Raw genomic sequence first — 18,794 nt, 5'->3', positions numbered from 1 at the left:
ACTAGTGTGCAATTTCTGTGCAAGTACTATCTAATGAATCTTTTGAACCTTTCAAAGGTATTTTATTACCAAGTATCAAATATATAGGGAACATTCATTTTTTAATTAACAGGCTAAGGAACTGGTCAGTACAAGGGAGTGATGAAATCCACAACGTTTTTGATGAAAAGCTTGTAGTCTCACCTTACATTGTGGTACAAAAAATTGTTAAACAAAAACAATTGTACACCATGGTTGTGTAGTTCATCACACCACGTGTCACTGAATCATAAGGGAAATATTTAGAAACAAAGTCAATGATCTGAAAAGGTGTCAAATGACATTTTGAAACAATGGGTTGATTTAATATAAAAAAAAGCCACGCAAGTAATAAATGCATAGTAAAACTATGATTTTTGCTATGTAACTTGATGGGCAGCATTTACATTGTCCCAAGTGGCAGAGGAGGGGTGGGAGCAGCTCCAGTAATTAGCAGACAGTTCCATTAGGATATCACCACACTGATATTGACTCGCAATTGCCCTCTCAAGGGCAACCAGGATGGGCAATAAATGTGGGCCAGCCAGCGACGCCCATGTCCCATGACTGAATCAAACAAAATACAGTGGAACAAACTCTAGGTGCTTTGCCGAGTCAAAGTGGCTACAGAGCAAAATTCAATCCATGTGGGTAGAGGTTAAGCAGTTATCTTGAGGTAGAATGCTTACCTGTATATTTCATCTCCAGGAAGAGGTACATATTTTCTTAGCTGATAACTAAGCAAATAAAATTACACAAGGCAGGCAAACTCTTTCAGTGTGTGACAATTGACACATTCAAAAGGAAATTGCAAGTCTAGAAATTTCTTGACTGGTGGTTTGTTGGGTGGGGTGGGGGGGGAGACACGTTATGATTTGAGCTGTTGCATTACTTAACTCAAGAAAAAAATTGATGTAATTAGTTCAGAGCTGATAGATTAAGATATGTTATGCAATAAATTTAATATTTTGTTTTCAGAATTTATGACAACAATCTGCTTAAGGCTTGTGGGTTACCAATGTCTTCAATGAAAATACTGAGGCTAAACCACTACCCTCTGGACCAAAGCTGTGAACCAAGCTCAACAAAATACCAAAGCAAAATATTACAGATGCTGAAAATCAGAACGTGCTGCAAATACTCAGATCAGAGAGCAGAGGGGAATGTTAACATTTCATATTGATGGCCTGTCACCAGAACTGGGAGAAGTCAAGAGGTTTAGTAGGTTTTAAGCAAGTGTCAAAGAGAGGGTGGGAAAAGAATAAAAAGGGAAAATCCATGACAGTGTAGACGATAGGAGAGATCAAATAAGAGTTAGTGGTGCAGGGTCATAAAAACAAGAGTAATCAAAGTCCAGAGTTGCAGATACCCTCGTCTGGATTTCCCTCATAGATAAGCATGACTTCAATTGCCTGGAAGGAATCGAGCATAAGTCTGCATTCTACTCTTAAAAAATGGTTTTGAAGGTACTATAAGCACCAAATATACCAATGAAGCACTTCTGAAGTGTGCTCGCTGTTGAACTGCAGAACTCAATTACAGAAGTCACAGGTGCCATATTCAACAAGGGTGAAGAGAAGAAAGAGGACAGAGGGCAGCTGGCCTTTTTTGCAGCATTCCCATATTACAGACAGAACATACATGGGGGTCTGATTGCAAACAGAAAGGTAGCTATATACAAACAATAAAAGAAAATCACATAATGCACTGTCCTCCAACAGAAAGATACTCGCATACATACACAATTAATAGAAGGGCAAATGCACATCATGACAGAAACATACTACATCCTGAGAAGATGAGCAGCAGAGAAACTATAAATGAAAGCACATGCCAGAATAGAGCAGGGGGAAGTGAGGAAAACAGACATACCACAGAGGAGAGAGTAAGCATGAGAATAAGACACAGGGCGAGTTCTTGAAAGATGAGCATAGGGAGTGAGGAAGCAAGCCTGGAAAGATCACCCAGACTTGCATTCAAAGATCAGAGATATACTGATAAACTCAAGAAGCAAAGTCAATCTAAAAAGACAATATTCAAACCCTGCCAGCCAATGAAAACAGTTTCAGTCTTCAGCCAATCACTCTTTAAACAAATGTCCAAGAACCAAAATGACTACTTGACAACATTGACAGATAAGCCATTTTTATGCAAAGTTTTAAACATAATTGTTTTTATTTAAAAGTCCAAAAATGTTTTTAATACAAGCATAGCCCTCGCCAAACAACTACCACAGACACTTGGGAAAATATACAATGTCAAAATTCCACTGCTTTATTCTACATCACTTACCTACACAACTGAGAGTGACTGGGAAGGGTGAGAAAACGCCAAGTGGAAAGAGGGGGAAACCCACATAAAAAGAAAGAAAATTTTAGATCAGTGCTTTCCTTCCCCCTCCCTTCCAAGAAAAAACTGCAGATGTGAAAAGGACTTTGAAGGACTTGTTGCTCACAAATACTCAAATAATAAAGAGTTATTTATACAAACTACAGTAACAAAGAGGCAGATGGAAACAAATTCAAGTTGTGCCACACAATTTCTTTGACAACTTGAAGCACAAGAATCTTAATCTGGTTAGATCTACACATCCGTACGCACTGTACAAATCTCCGCACAAAAAGGAGTATTTTACAATTCTTCAGTTTAAAAATCTAATGGTGTCTCACGAGAACTATTTGGTCAACAGGAATGGGCAGACCAAATGAGAACCTTGCATGTCAAATGCAGCCAACAGGTGAGAGACATGGTAGAACATCTTCATTAAGTCTGGGTGCTGTTACCCTGCATCAGAGTGCATGGAAGCAAAGTATAATCTTTTCTCAGTGACTAGAGACACAATGGATTGAGCATTCATTTGGTTGGACCCTCAGGTGGTCCAGGACAGATGGTCTAAAGACACAAACCAACCACCCATGCACACTGCAGGTGGAACAGATCATACCTCAGTTTTGAAGTCAGTTGACTTGGAACGAAATTTCCCCCACCAGATCTGACATGTTCGTCAGGCAATTAGCTGCTTCTAGATCACTGTCAATCAATCAGGCGACAAAAATTACAAGATGGCTGGTGGCTCCAATGAAAAACTCAACTGATTGCTTCAGATGCCAAACATTTGAGGGTAGGGGTTCTCCCTTGGAAGGATCTCATTATAACAAAGAACTGTACATTTACAATATTGTGTGAAATAATTTTGCACATATTCAATCATATGGTCAAACCAAAAACACAGCTGGATAAAACAGATGCTGGTGATGCAATGTGTCATCTGGCACTGTCTGTGAAATGCCTTGGCCTGCGAATCAGCTGGAATTTCCATTCATTGTACACTCTCTCCAGCAGATCAGCATCATTAGAATGGGCCAAGGGCTGACCAGCTAGGGGCTTGTCTAATTCCCTGTATTGATCATCTCTACAGCAAAGATGAACAAATAAGAAAGAGTCTGTGCAGAAAGCAGATACCAAGGGACAGAAACCTTTGTGAAAGTTCTACACTGTGGTGATCAAATCAGTACTACAGAGCTCCTCGTCTGTGGTCTTAATTTCACAACCATTTCTAAAATAGGAACTTTCAGCCTTTTGTCCCACCGGTTCTCTCAATCCAACGAGATTTTTTAAAAAATCTGTAAGAGCTTTTGATTTCAACCTCTTTATATTCCTATGAAAATGTTCAGGTAAGGTTGAAGTTTTGTATTTGATCCAGTATTTTAAATCAGTCAGCGTAAACATTTAAAGTACAAACATGTCTGCAGTTTTCAAAATAATTACTACATCCATTATTCAGAAAGCTCAGCTATTCCCAATTCACTTCCGGCGTTTGCGCGGTGGGATGGAATGTTCACTTGATTCTGCCTCACTATCAATATACTCGTCACCGTCGTCTTCTTCCTCCTCTTCTTCATCTTCCACCACCTCTTCATCTTCCTCTTCTAGCTCTACCTGTACCAGTCTTTTCCGTTTCTGGATACTCTTTCGTGGTTTGCCTCGTTTGTAGCTGTAATTGGGAAGATGTTTTTGCATCATGTCAATGAAACAACGTTCTGTTTTTTCCACACAGGTAAGGACCTGGCTACCTTCCTGATTATACAGTTCTGCGTTATTAAACACCAGTTTAATATCCTCAAGAAATTCTTCGACTGTTTTGTAGGTACCGCACAAACATTTGCTTTGCATGGTCTGCAAGTCCATAGATTTGGTAATTTTTTCAAAATAATCTTCAGCTTCATCAGTTGTCACAGGCTCTCTGGAAAAGGGGAAAACAATGTATTAACTTTAGCTCTAAACAGAAAAACAGCAACAACTATTTCTATCAAATTCACTTGGTTTTAATGGAAATTCTACACTGGACTGATCGTACATCAGGTTACAATCCTCTGGAACGTGGGTCCTCTAGACAGAGTCTGGGAATGAACAGAAATAAAGAAATGCTGAAAGCATTTGAACAGATATTTTATCTGTCTTCACTGCAAAAGGTACAAATAACATCCTTAAAATACGGAGAAATTAAGTAAAAGGAGGGAGGATTTTAACAATTACAAACAGCAGAAAAAGGATTTTGAGAAAACTATAAGAACTAAAGGCTGATAAATCCCCAGGACCTGATGGACTTCATCCCAAAGGTCTTAAAAGTGGCTGCAGAGTTTAGTAGATGCATTGGTTGCAATTTTCCAAAGTACCTTAGATTCCAGAAAGGTCCATCAGATTGGAAAATAGCAAATATAACTCCTCTATTGAAGACAGACAGAAAGAAAGAAATTACAGGCCAATTGTCTTAACATCTATCATAGGGAAAATGCTACTATTATTAACAAGATTACAACAATGGCACATAGAAAATCTTAATGCAACTGGGCAGAGTCAACATGGTTTTGTGAAAGGGAAATCATGCTTGACTAATCTGTAAAAGTTCCAAAATGGAACCTGTACATCCAAAAAGCATTTGACAAAGTGCCACATCATAAGTGTGCATGGGGTAGGGTGTAACATATTAGCATGAACAGAAGATTGGTCAGCTAACAGAAAGCAGGGAAAAAGGGTCATTTTCAGGTTGGCAAAATGTACAAGTGGAGTGCCACAAGGACCAGTGCTAGGGCCTCAACTATTTATAATCTATATCAACGACTTGGATGAAGGGGCCGAATGTATGGTTACTAAATTTGCTGATTATACAAAGGTAGGTAGAATAATAAGTTGTGAAGAGTCTGCAAAGTGAATGGGCAAAAATTTGGTAGATGAAGCATGCTACGGTGCAGAGGGACCTCGGGGTCCTTGTGCATGAGTCGCAAAAACCCAGCCTGCAGGTGCAGCAGGCGGTCAGGAAGGCAAATGGGATGCTGGCCTTCATAGCGAGGGGGATTGAATATAAAAGTAGGGGGGTCTTGCTGCAACTGTACAGGGCGCTGGTGAGGTCGCAGCTGGAGTACTGTGTGCAGTTTTGGTCGCCGCACTTATGCAAGGATATTTTGGCCTTGGAGGGAGTGCAGAGGAGGTTCACTAGGCTGATACCGGAGTTGAGGCGGTTGAGCTATGAGGAGAGGCTGAATAAACTAGGCTTGTACTCGTTAGAGTTTAGAAGAATGAGGGGAGATCTCATTGAGACATATAAGATGATGAATGGGATGGATAGGATAGAGGTGGAGAGGCTCTTCCTGCTCAGAAAGGACAGTAGGACTAGAGGGCACAGCCTCAAGATGGGGGGGGGGGGGGGGGGTTTAGAATGGAGTTGAGGAGGAACTTCTTCACGCAAAGGGTGGTGAATCTCTGGAATTCTCTGCCCGTTGAAGTGGTGGAGGCTGCCTCGCTAAATATATTTAAGACGCGAGTAGATAGGTTTTTGATAGGCAAGGGGATTAAGGGTTATGGGGAGAAGGCGGGAATGTGGAACTGAGCCACTTCAGATCAGCCACAATCTTATTGAATGGCGGGGCAGGCTCGAAGGGCTAGATGGCCTACTCCTGCTCCTATTTCTTATGTTCTTATAGGAGAAAGTGTGAATTTTTCCACTTTGCCAGGAAAGATAGAAAAAAATCATTATTTAAATAGAGAGAGATTGCAGAGCTCTGTGGTACAGAGGGATTTGGGTGTCCTGGTATATGGATCACACAAAATTAGTTGAAGCATACAGTAAGTGATTAGAAAAGCAAATGGAATATTGTCATTTACTGAAAGAAGAATGGAATAAACAGTAGAAAAGTTTCGCACACTAGTGCAGAGATTTGGCAAGCCTATATTTGGAGTACTATTTACAGTTTAAGTATCCTTTTTCAAGAAATGATATAATTGCTTCGGAAGCTGTTCAGCGAAGGTTCACTCAACTAGGATAATGGGGTTATCTTCTGAGGAAAGGTTACGCCCCTATCCATTTGGGTTTAGAAGAATTAAGTGTGATTCTACTGAAACATACAAAATCTTAAGAAGGCTTGACTGGGAGGATGGTGAGAGAATGTTTCCCCTTGTGGGAGAGGCTAAGACTAGGGAGCACAGTTTCAAAATAAGATGGAGATGGGGAGAAGAGGGCCATTCATCTTTGGAACGTTCTTCCCCAGAGAGCACTGGAGACAGAGTCATTAAATATTTTTAAGGCCAAGTTAGATAGATCGACAAGGGAGTTGAAAGCTATGGGGTAGATGGGAAACTACTACCTTTTCTGGCAACATTATAAGCTTCTTGCAATTTAATACAATCCTTAATTTCTCCAGTAAGCCACAATTAAATGTGCACATTGCTCATTTACCACCAATTTTTTAAATCTAATTTCCCAATTTACACTTGTGAATTTGCCCCTAATACTTACAAATGCAAAATACTTGTTTCAGACTTAACCACATCACTTAAAACAAGTGAAATTCTATCATATTATGATCACTGAGTGAATCTTTGAACTGCAAGATTAATTAGCTCTGTCTCATACATCTGAAACAGCTTTCCTAGTTGGTTCTTTTGAGATACTGCGCTGAAGTTTAAATGTTTATTTATTAGTGTTACAAGTAGGCTTACATTAACACTGCAATGAAATTACTGTGAAAATCCCCTAGTTCAGCACCTGTTTTGAGTACACCGTAGGAGAATTTAGCATGACCAATGCACCTAACCAGCATGTCTTTCTGACTATGGGAGGAAACCATGCAGACATGGGAAGAATGTGCAGACTCTGCACAGGCAGTGACCTAAGCTGGGAATCAAACCAGGGTCTTCGGAGCTGAGGCAGCAGTGCTAACCACTAGAAAACTGGCTCAAATGTTTTCCACGAAGTTATTTTCAGAGCTACTTTTGCCAATTTTTATTTGTCCCGTCCAATCTATACAAGGAATAAAGACACCCCTATCAGGTGCAAAATGACTTTTTTCTCCTTACCTGAAGGGCCAACTATATCTGGATCTGATTAATTTGTTCAGGATTTCTTCACACTTTGCCAGTTCCAGGTTTAATCTCCGTGACTTGTATTTTGTTCTTTGTTGCACCTACAGGCACAAAAACAAAATCAGTGATTAGGAACACAACTATGTTTCAATATTTTGCTTTCTCATAAAAAAAATTCAAATAATCAGGATTGCAGTTTTTTTCTTTGGTTTTCTCTTCCTGGTACCTCACTCTATTATTCAGGTGTTAATCTCTCCAGTAAGGATGCCAGTCATATCAGGTCCTATCTTCACCTTTGTCCGTACAACACTATTTCAGCAGGGGTCACTGGCTAATGATCAGTGACAGCATCCGTGGTTAATTTTCCCACTAGTCCAAGATTATTCAGGCCAACTACAAAATCACTTCTACTGCCTCAGAGATCAGTTAACTCAGCACAGATGGGATTAAATCCTACATCACTAGCTCACATTTGGCTACACAGTAATTAAACTCACTGAGCAACTGACCACAGATCTTATTCCAACAGACAGAGGTCACAATCATTAACATTTCATATGATATCACAGCCTCACTAACTATAATCCTTGGTTTTACATTTTGTAATGTATGTATTTTATTAATAGTCCAGTCAAAGTTCTGTGCTAGTACTTGGTACTATGGCAAACTGCTGTAAAGCTCAGTTTCTTGCAGGTTCTAAAAGGGGCATCATTTGAGATTATCGTAAATGAATTTAGAAGTCTAAAAGTAAATTTTATAACATGCCTCTAAAGGTAAACACAAGTAACGGAATTGAGTATCCCCATTGGCTCCTTTCTTTTTGGGAGCCAGAATGAAGTCTCAGATTTATATATAAAATGCATCAGATATGAGGTAGAGTAAAGGAAATATGAAAACTGATGAATATTCATGACATCTATTAACTTTGGGAACAGGGATTGTTTATTCAGATGGTCCTTCTAAGAATTAATGGGTTGATCAGCCATCAAAAGGGAGATTGTATACAATCTGCAAAAGTAATGTATTTTTTTGCTCTGTGCTTCATGTCGCATTGCAGGGTTTCAGACCAAATACAACAAGCCAAGGAGTCAAATTCTAAAATTAGCAAGAATGGTGTTAATTAATTCCAAATGGGACAGTTGAAACAGAAAATAGGAGCCATATGTCATTCAACCTCTCAAGCCTGCTCCACCATTCAATATGATCATGGCTGATCCACTATCTCAATGCCATATTCCTCTCTCCTTTTGCTTCTTGACATCTTTGGTGTCTAGAAATCTATTTCCTTCTTAAATATATTCAGTGATTTGGCATCCACAGCTTTCTGTGGCAGAGAATTTCACAGGTTCACTATCCCCTGCATGAAGAAATTTTTCCCTACCTCAGTCCAAAATGGCCTACCCTACATACTGAGCCTGTGACCCTTTATTCTAGACTCCCCCAGCCAGGGGGAGCATCAGCCCTGTACACAATCTATCCATTCCATCAGAATTTTATACATTTCAAAAAGCTCCTCCTCATTCTTCTAAAAACTCCAGTAAATACAGGTCTAGTCAACCTAACCTCTCCTCGTATGACAATCCTGCCATCCCAGGAATCAGTCTGGTGAACCTTTGCTGCACACCCCGCGTAGCAAGTATATCCTTTGATAGGTAAGGAGATCAAAACTGTACGCAATATTCCAGTTCTGGTCTCACCAAGGCCCTGTACAGCTGCAGTAAGACATCCTTGCTGCTGTACTCAAGTTCTCTTGCAATGAAGGCCAACATACTGTTTGCTTTCTTAGTTGTTTGTTGTGCCTGAATTCTTGCTTTCAGTGACTGGTGTACAAGGACACCCATGTCCCTTCATACGTCAACATTTCCCGATCTATCACTATTTAAATAGTGCTCTGCCATCCTGTTTCTCTGTCCAAAGTGGATAACTTCGGATTTATCCATTATACAGCCTCTGCCATTTGTCTACTCACTCAAATTCTCTAAATCACTTTGAAGGCTCTTAACATTCTCCTCACCACTCACATTCCCACCTAGGTCTGTCTCATCAGCAAACTGGAAAAGATTCAATTTGGTTTCTTCATCTAAAATCATAAATATGCAAAGTGAGTAGCTGGGGCCCAAGCATTGATCCCCGCAGAATTCATTCTGAAAAAATCTCATTTATTCCTGCTCTGCTTCCTGCCTGCTGACAAATTTTCAATCCTTAACAATACATTACCCCAATCCCATGCACTTTAATTTTACTCATTAACCTCTTATGTGAGACTTTATCAAAAGCTTTCTGAAAATTCAAAAATACCACATCCACTGGTTATCCTTATTTATTCTATTGGTTAAGTCCTCAAAAAATTCAGTAGGCTTATCAAACATGATTTCACTTTCATAAATCCACGTTGACTTTGCTTACTCCTGAAGTGTCCAGTTACAACATCCTTCAAAGCAGACTCCACCATCTTTTTGCCATTGTGGTCAGACTACTGGTCTATAATTTCCTGTTTTCTCCCCTCATCCCTTTTTCAGAAAGTGGGGTTACATTTGCTACCCTCCAATCTGCCAGTCTCTTCCAGAATTTCAGAAGACGACAGCCAATGCATCCACTATTTCCATGGCAACCTACTTTAGTACCGAGATGTAGATTATCAGGCCCCGGGGACTTCATTCCCATTAATTTCTCTAATACTACTTTTTCCAATATTATTCATTTCCCTCAATTCCTACTCCTCATTAGTGTTTCTGAAAAGTTATTTGTGTCTGGTTCCGTGAAGACAGAACTAAAGTAGCTGTTGATTTGTTCTGCCATTTCTTGTTCTCCATTATAAATTCTCCCATTTAAGATATTTGTCTTTACTAATCCTTTTTACTGCGCACTTTCAATTTATCATGGATCTGCCTAGTAACAACAAGAATTTAACAAGGAATGATAGGATATGATCTGCCCGGCAACAAGATGCTCAAACTCAGGGCTCCAGGGAAACTATTTGCTCATCTTCAAAACAGTGTGCCGCAGGATCTGTTACATCCACCTAAGCAGGCAGATGAGGCCTAGTCTGAAAACACGGTCTATATCTAATGTCTACTCAATGCCTAATGGTATGCAGAACATCTTTGAGGCTGAGTTTGCTCCAATATAGCATGTTGGCAAAAGAAGATGCAGCGTTCAGCAGAGCGTTGGTGGATCTTCAATGGGATCCAGATAGGTAGGCCAGTCACTGGGGATTTTAGTTGGTTGAACATCAGTTGTGACTCAGTTGGTAGCAAACTTGCTTGAGTCACAAGGTTGTGTGTTTATGTCTCACCCCAGGACTGGAGAACAAAAATCAAGGTTGATGCTCCTGTGCAGTGCAGAGGGAAGATTGCACTGTCAGAGGTATCAGCTTTCAGACCAGGCCTTATCTGCCTATTCAGATGGACATAGAAGATTCCATGGCACTATTTTGAAGATGAGCAGATAATTTCCCCGAGTCCTGACCAATTTTTAACGCTCAATCAACATTCCAAAAGAATTATCTAGTCATTATTACTTTGTCAGTAGGAGATTGCTGTCTGCAAATTGTTCACCACATTTCCTATATTACAATAGTGACTAGACTTCAAAAGTACTTCATCAACTGTAAAGTGCTTTGAGATGTCTGGTGGCTATGGAAAAAGTGCTCCGTAAAACTAAGTCTTCGCTGGGGATTCTCAAGCCTGAATCCAGTCCAAAGAGTTGCAGATTAGGTAGATTGTCCATGGTAACTGCGCAGGGTTACAGGGATGATGCAGGGGTAGGGGCCTGGGTAACGTAGTCTTTCGGACAGTTAGTGCAAACTTGGTGGGCTGAAGGTCTTCCTTCTGCATTGTAGGGATTCTATGGACTCTGCACAGTCTATTTCTGCACATGAATGTGTGGGATGTCAAGAAATTATAGACTTCATGACAGTTCAATGGAAATATTATTCATGTCTGTTTGATAGCTTGATTGAGAAATTCATACATAGTGGCAGGTCCTAGCTTGCATCAGATAACTATTTTAAAATCCTACAGTTCGATAATGCAAATATTAGCACTTCTATAACTGGAAGACAAATTGATAAATATTGAAACACGAGCATAAAAACGATCCTCAATCATGAGGCTTGAGCGCATTGGTTTCAATACATTATCACACTTCCATCATTATGCTTTGATGTGTAAACATCCTTGTATGAAGTTCTGTTTTCAGTATTTTACCGTGACCAGTGATAAGGGCTGTAAACAGCAGACCAGATCTGAATGCTTGGAAAGAAATATCTATATTGGCACTGAGAATCTTACAGGCCCACTGCATCTTACTGAAATCCTTGTAACAGGAATAGCATGGTTTTTCTTATACAGTCCTTTTAATCACAATCCCGAGTATAGACACACATACATCCCTAAAGCACTCTGCACAGGTTTTATTCTCTAGAACCTGTCTGTGATAAATGAGGTTGGATTATCAGGTCAGGTCTGAACATACTGTTTATTTGGTCCCCTGATAATTGCCGCCCGTGAAAGACGACCCCACTTCTGTTTGGCTGAAGTACAACAGGACAGCTGTCAAGAGTGCTGCGACTCTCAGCAACCCCAGCAGGCCACCAACAACTGTCAGCAGTACAAACAGTCCGAGCCTGCGGCTGCATTACTGGGATTCTGATACTAATTGGACCTCCCAGCCTACGGATACACTGAGTCCTATTTTAAACCTTCTTAACAACCTATGAATCATCTCACAATAATCCACAAAGTGTAAGGGTTCAGAGCATCTCTGCCGAGATATTTGTCAGAAGTCTTCTGCTGATTTCTTGTTCCCTTTGTCGAGCCCAGAATAATTTCCTGGCGTCTCCTGCTTGATCTACTCCAAGTCGGTGAAGAAGAAAAGACCCGACAGCATAGCTGGAATGCCAATAGTGATTTCTCAACGGGAAGAATTTCATGACTCTGGGTCAGAAGGAACATTTTTGGGAGGCAGGGTAGGGGAAGAATATGGTGAATAGTGATCCTTATGGTTGCTAACTTGTCCATACTGAATACCTATTTTCTGAGATATGAACAATGTTAGCAACACTACAATTCCGAACTCTAATTGGTCATTGGTACTTTCTCCTTGATTGGTGTTAAGCACATGCTCAGCAGGGACCAAGTGCAACATTTGGTTTCTGATATTTGCTGTCCTTGGCCTGGTGTCCTACACCCAGGCTCTCTTTACCCTCCTTGCCCTAAGTAGGCCTGTTTCCAAATCCCTATCTGCCTCCAAAAGATTAGTTTCCTTCATGTTTCTCTCCTATTTATGGGTCCTGCAGTGAATAACAGATACTCTACAACTAGAGTTCACAATTGAACCTTTTAATTACTGCTTTAAAAAGTGAGTAGAGAAAGCATCATCAAGTTGGAGATCCACAACAAAGGCCGGATAGTCAACTGAATTTCCCTCACACCACTGCTAAGCCCTTGCAAAAACAGTTCACAATTTAAAAACAAATTAGATAGTTGGTGATGGGAGCAGGCTACAAGCCTTCACATTTCTGTGGTCATTAGCCTCTTCATAAAAGGAGGTTTGGGATTCTTTTGAAGCCCAAGAGAAGGCCATACAGCCTGGAGCCTTACTTCTGGAGAGATAAAGACAGAGAAAGGGAGAGACAGTAAGACAATGTGTGGTTGGAAAAAGCAAAACTGAGAAACAGAGGATAGTTGAAAGGAGACAGAGGACAGAGACAAACTTAAGTATAAATGGAGATCATCTGGCTTATGTGAAAAAAATGGGAACATAACAGAAACACACAGTTAGCCCATAAGAATTCTAAAAGAAATTATAAACTCTTAAATTGATCTGCTAAAGTTAAGCCAATGGACAAGACTTTATAAACTAATAGGCCCATCATATATTGAGCAATCACAAGGTCAGGATTAGCCCATGGGCTTCAGGATCCCGCCATCAAGCTCAAATTCCCATACTGTGGGGAACAGACACATCTGTGATGTTCAACAAATTGGGCAGAGAAAAAGGTGGCCTCACCTCCAATTAAGATGAACAAGAGGCTCTCTGAGCTGGAAGGCCAAAACCACAAAAAATGAGATAGAGACTCTTTCCAACCTTTTTAATGTTAAAAAAAATTAAAAGCCTTTTTCAGCTAAGCCACTATTATGGAGAGAAGTCTCTCCACAGTGCAGCTTGCAGCTGAAGTCAGGTACGGAGGGAGAATCTCTACACTTGCCTGAAGCACAAACATCCTTGGACTACTGCCAGGAGACCCTCTAGCAGCTGCCCGTTTCCTCATACCTTTGGGGACTGAATGGGGCATAGAAGGGGGTCAATTGGCAACCACTATTTCTCCCCAGTTCTGCTTCTGGAAAGTGGCCCCCAGTGAGATGGAGCTAAGAGACAAAAACCATGTCTGTTCACATTGGATACAAAAAAGATCTGCCCATAGAGTTAGTTGTGGCTCAATGATAATACTTCCACGCAAGTCAGAAGGTGGTGGGTTCAAACTCCATTACTGATCTTCAGCACAGAAATCAAGGCTTACACTCTAGTGCAGTACTGAGGGAGAACTGCACTTTGGGAGGTGTCGTCTTTCAGATGAGATTTCAAACAGAAACCCATAGTTGAGCACAAAAAAGGGCCTATCTAGGCCAATATTTATCTCCCAATCAGCATCATACAAAACAGATAATCTGGTCATATCACATTGCTGATTTTGGGAGCTTGCTGTACACAAAGTGCCTTCCTACACTATAACAATTCCTGCGCTTCGAAAATACTTCATTGGCTGGAAAGTGCTTTAGGACACCATACTGCAGAGGTTCCCAACTTTTTATACTTTGTGGCATACCTCTATGCTATAAAAAGAATTTGAGGCCTATTTTCTGTCTTTTTCCCTTACTGTGATTTCATTTTTAACTTCATGCCCTCTCACTTTTTTTTAAAACCGCTCCATCTCTCTTGCTTCTCCTACAGTTCTTACCCCCCTTTTAAGTTTACGCATTTTGTGTGGGCTAATGGGATTTTTGTCTTCAGTTCTAAGTCTCGATGGTCATGCGCACAGACCTAACCAACGTAAAAAATCTAAACTCTGCACATGCATTCCTTCCTGCCCACGTATGCACGGGAGGCCTGAGATTCATTGAGTCTTGCAGATGCCAAGCACAGAGCTGAAGATGAAGGTTAGTTTTAGTTTAATTACTAGATTTTGAATCTTTCTTTCATGGCAACCTTGGGGAGTCTTCACTGCACTTGATTGGGAAACACTATCCTGTAACCATGAAAATCAGTATGTAAACACATCTTTATCAGCAGCATTTTCTCTACATTTTCCCCTTTTCCTGATGAAGGATTTTCTTGGAAGGAGGGATTTTAGGATATAGCCAAAATATTTTTGGGCACAAATGCCAGGCTGCAGGCCAGCAAGTTTATGCTATAAACATTGTAATTTGAAAAGCTCAAAGCCAGAGGTAATGCATTCTGCTCATCATAGAGTTACAGATCTCTGCTGTTTGCATAAAAATATTTCTAAAGTGCAACAACAATTGATTCTTGGAAATATTTTAATAGGGCAAGGTTGCAGTGAGTGAACATACTGCCAATAAGAAATAATGCATCAACAGCTGGCAAGCAAGGTAATTAAAAAAACTCCCACAATAATGGAGCTTGATTATTACTTTCTGGAGGAGGTAGCAGCCTATAATTTGCTACTTGATGAACTCAGTCCAAACCAGGTCTTACATTTCAAACTTAGAGAAGAAACAGGCTGCAAACTCAGTGTAAGTACACAAGATTTCTGTCAGAATACCTGTCTTCATTAAATCATATCATGCAGAGTTTTTAAAAATTCAGTTATAGGGTGTGGGCATCACTGGCTCAGCCTGTATTAATAGCCCATCCTTTGTTGCTCTTCAAAAGGTAGTGGTGAGCTGCCTTCTTGAACCGCAGCATCCCTGGGGTGTAGTCGTAGATACACCCATAGTGCTGTTAGAGTGTGAACTGCAGGATTTTGACCCAGCGGCAATGAAGGAATGGCAATATATTTCCAACTCCGTATGGTGTGTAGTTTGGAGACAATTGCGTATGCAAACCTCAACAATGAGCATTTACCCAGTCCTCAACATACACTTCCTAGAGGGTATTCAAAAACCAAGCTGCTACCAGAGACAATTTCCTCCTCCCTAAATCCAGACCAGCTGAGACCATCTCCACCAGCCCAATAAGATCTGTACAGCTGGAGGCTTTTCTGGTTTGTACAGCTCAACAACTCAGACATCAGGATTCGGGAATGGTGTGGTAGGAAGCAGATGCAAACACTTAAATATGAAACACTGTGCACACTTTGTTCTACAGATATTAGTCTTGAAAATTATATCCCCAATGTCAGGAATACTACACAATCATCATTCCTGTTGAAAGTGTTACTTTTGGAACCAGATTTCAGGGGTTAGTACTATTTGCCCATTACTTGCCTCCAAGGCTAACATGCATCTTGCATTGCCTATGACATTTACATAAGCATTATTTAGATATGTATAATCTTGAATAATAAAGCAAATAAAAAATGAATTGGTGCTAAGAAAATAGGAAATATATTCATTTCTGTTCAAAATAAAACTACTTAATGTTTTCCAAAAGGCACTGCTCAAGAAGCTACAAGCTAGTTGCGTCCATCTCCACGGAGTTGATTATCTGTTAGCTTGAGTCTGGATTGCAGTGCACAACACAAGATTAAAGCATTTGCAGACAAGCACCTGTTCATTTTATAACTCTCTTGTTGCCAGCCCTGAAATGTTGGCACTTGGCACTCACCAGCTCATCAATGTCCACTCCATTGACAGGTGACGTCTTGTGTCGAGTGTTTCTGCCGTGACTGTGTAGGGACTGTTTCTTCCTCGGCTGTTTTGCCTGCCGCTGAGACCGGGCCTGAGGGGCTGATTTTCCTTTGGCAACTTTCCTGGATCTTGCTATAAAGAGCAAGATTCACACGTGATCATTATGCTGGCATAAAGATCCTTTCATACTTGCCACTCAAATGGCATTTCAACAGAGATTCTGTCTGATTTGAAGTTACATATTATCAACTCTTTCATCCCACCATACTTCTCCTTCCAATATCAAAACTAAAATAAAAGCAGGATTATTCATTTGTGTTAAAATGGAAACTTTAGTTTTTAAAACTCCCTGACAATTTTCTGCCGTTAAAGATGAGGCCTTGTGTTTGTCATGTTGTTCCAGTTCTGCACTCTCCTCCCAGGCATCTAATACCTTCCTCTGAACAAAAAACAAACAGATGAACAAGAAGCTGTTCAAATTGTTACAACCATGTGAGGGGCATGGAGTCCCCTGATTTTCCACTTCAGGACTGACTGTAACAAGGCTTATTGCGAATTTGGTGAGAATATGCTTTAGCAATAGTGGAGGAGTCCTACTATATATGCTTGCAGATTATAATGAATTAATTAGACAGATTGAGTTTAAAATCAAGAACAAGATAAAATTTATGATCCTATTTTGCAACCTTAAAAACTAAATAAATTGTAACCCTCATTGATATAATCTCACACATTCCTTGGGCCCCAGAAAAAAAAGGTTAGATGCTTTTTGTGAGCAGCTCATGTGATACAGCGATGTGGCTCAAGAGACAAATGCATCAAAGCCTGAACCCTACAGCTAGTAGACTATGCTAGCACTCCTACCAATACATGGTGAACCCCTGAAAGACCGGTTCAGTGGCTGCAAAGAGAACTAAGGTGGCAAACTATTTAATCAATACTCCTAGCCGTAGGGAACAAAAGAGCAACTGTGTCATGACAACATGTTAAAGCAGTAGCACAGCTGGGGAAGAGACAAGCGGACAATGTGGGTAATCTTTAAGTGATATGGTTGAAAGAATAAACTCCCATTGAAATTGTCTCAAAATTCTGGTTAAGTGGTTGTGGACTGTGAAGATAGTGGCCTCAGTATAGTCATTTTGGATATGTATCTAAAGCGTTTGAAATGAAGTAATAATCCTAAGGTTTTCTCCTCCACAGTGATATTGCGCTTCTGATATTGTTCAGTTTCTTGAGAAATATACGACTGGTCTCCCTATGCCCGATTCATCCTTCTGGAGTAGGACAGCCACTACCCAAAAGTCACTAGTATCAATGGCTAATTCAAATGCTTTGTTGAAGTCTGGAGCTGCTAACACCTTCTTGTTTGCTAGAATGAGTTATGAGAAGAGACTTAAAAGATCTTTACACAGTTCGTGAAACAAAGAAATATACGATTAACTGTCCTTTGGCTGGTTTCAATACACTGATTCAATGTTGCAGCCATTTTGTCTCTTCCTGGATTTAGCTTTACTGAGTGGATATTCATGTTTTATCTCCAAGAGGTCTTGGTTTGCAGTAGAATGCTGTATTCGGGATGGTTACTCTGCAATATACATACACAATACTTCCAAGGGCGCGTGACAGCTTTTTTCAGCTCTCTGGCTTGGTAAACAGTTCTTTAAAAACCTCGATGGCTGTATATTCCAGAGGAATCTGATTACAGTGTCTGCTGTACTCATTGTGGTGCAGCGTTGCAAATTCCATTTTTGATGTCTCATCTCAGAAACTTTTGACAAGTTTCAAGATTGTATGAAAGCCAACAGAGATGGGGTCTCTCCTACTTCTCAGGGCATTTGAGTGTTTGTTCCCTTTACGTTCCAATTAAATGGAATGCAAGTTGTGTATTACAGCTAGCTAGCATTATTTTAAGATTAGTTTATTAAAATCCACCCAAAATAAAGGTATTAGAAATTGTATTTGTCTTAAAGAAAAAAATCCTTGTAATGTAACCCAAAATTAATGCAGTCACAGGATGATAGTTAAGGCTGGGAAGTAAACACACTTCCTAGTTAACTCCACATTTTTTATTGAATTCCAATCATAATGGCAACATTGCAACTCACGCAAAGAACTTTAATTAATATCTATAAATTAAATTTAGCATAGGTCAAGGACAGGGCAATGCTTTGCAGCTCCAGTGCACAGTATCTTGTTGATACACTTGATGCTGAGCTGTGGCACTCAAATCACCCCCCCGCCCCCACTTAAATTCCCAAACACACACACTGGAGGAGTTGTCCCAGCTGTTCTGTACAGCTACCAGGAAACAACCTAAAATGGGGGAAGCAAAAATCAAAGAAAACTTGTATGTAAGAAGTACAAAGGTAATATTCAGATTCCATAGATGGAAACATATGTATTTTTGGAATTAATGATGTAGAAATTTCTATAATTTTGAATTTGAAAGTACTATTGGAAATAAATAATTGTCAAGTACTGATTTAATTAATAAAAATAAAAAGCTTTTATATCTGACAGTTTATGGTAATTCCCTTCAGTTGTCCAAATCCAAATCTTATCATTTAGCAGCTTATACAAAATTAAGTTAGGGGAAGTGGTGGC

The 18,794-nt window shown here is 40.1% G+C and overlaps 1 protein-coding gene across 2 annotated transcripts in view; it reads right to left on the bottom strand.

The window, feature by feature from the left end:
• Window positions 1-2,174: 2,174 nt before the first annotated feature.
• The window catches only part of baz1b (bromodomain adjacent to zinc finger domain, 1B), a 77,126-nt gene continuing 60,506 nt past the window's right edge, over window positions 2,175-18,794 (bottom strand). For both annotated transcript variants that reach the window (XM_080210403.1, XM_080210404.1), the window contains 3 exons: window positions 16,168-16,322; window positions 7,372-7,478; window positions 2,175-4,261 (listed from right to left, as the gene is read on the bottom strand). In XM_080210403.1, coding sequence (XP_080066529.1) covers window positions 3,823-4,261; window positions 7,372-7,478; window positions 16,168-16,322 — 701 coding nt within the window. In that variant the 3' untranslated portion in view covers window positions 2,175-3,822. The remainder of the gene's footprint in view (window positions 4,262-7,371; window positions 7,479-16,167; window positions 16,323-18,794) is intronic.

This window comes from Carcharhinus amblyrhynchos, chromosome 23 (assembly GCF_965287045.1).
Source record: "Carcharhinus amblyrhynchos chromosome 23, sCarAmb.v2.hapA, whole genome shotgun sequence".
Classification (NCBI taxonomy): domain Eukaryota; kingdom Metazoa; phylum Chordata; class Chondrichthyes; order Carcharhiniformes; family Carcharhinidae; genus Carcharhinus; species Carcharhinus amblyrhynchos.
Note: the sequence above shows the minus strand (reverse complement) of the source record. Positions and strands in the feature narration are given on the sequence as shown.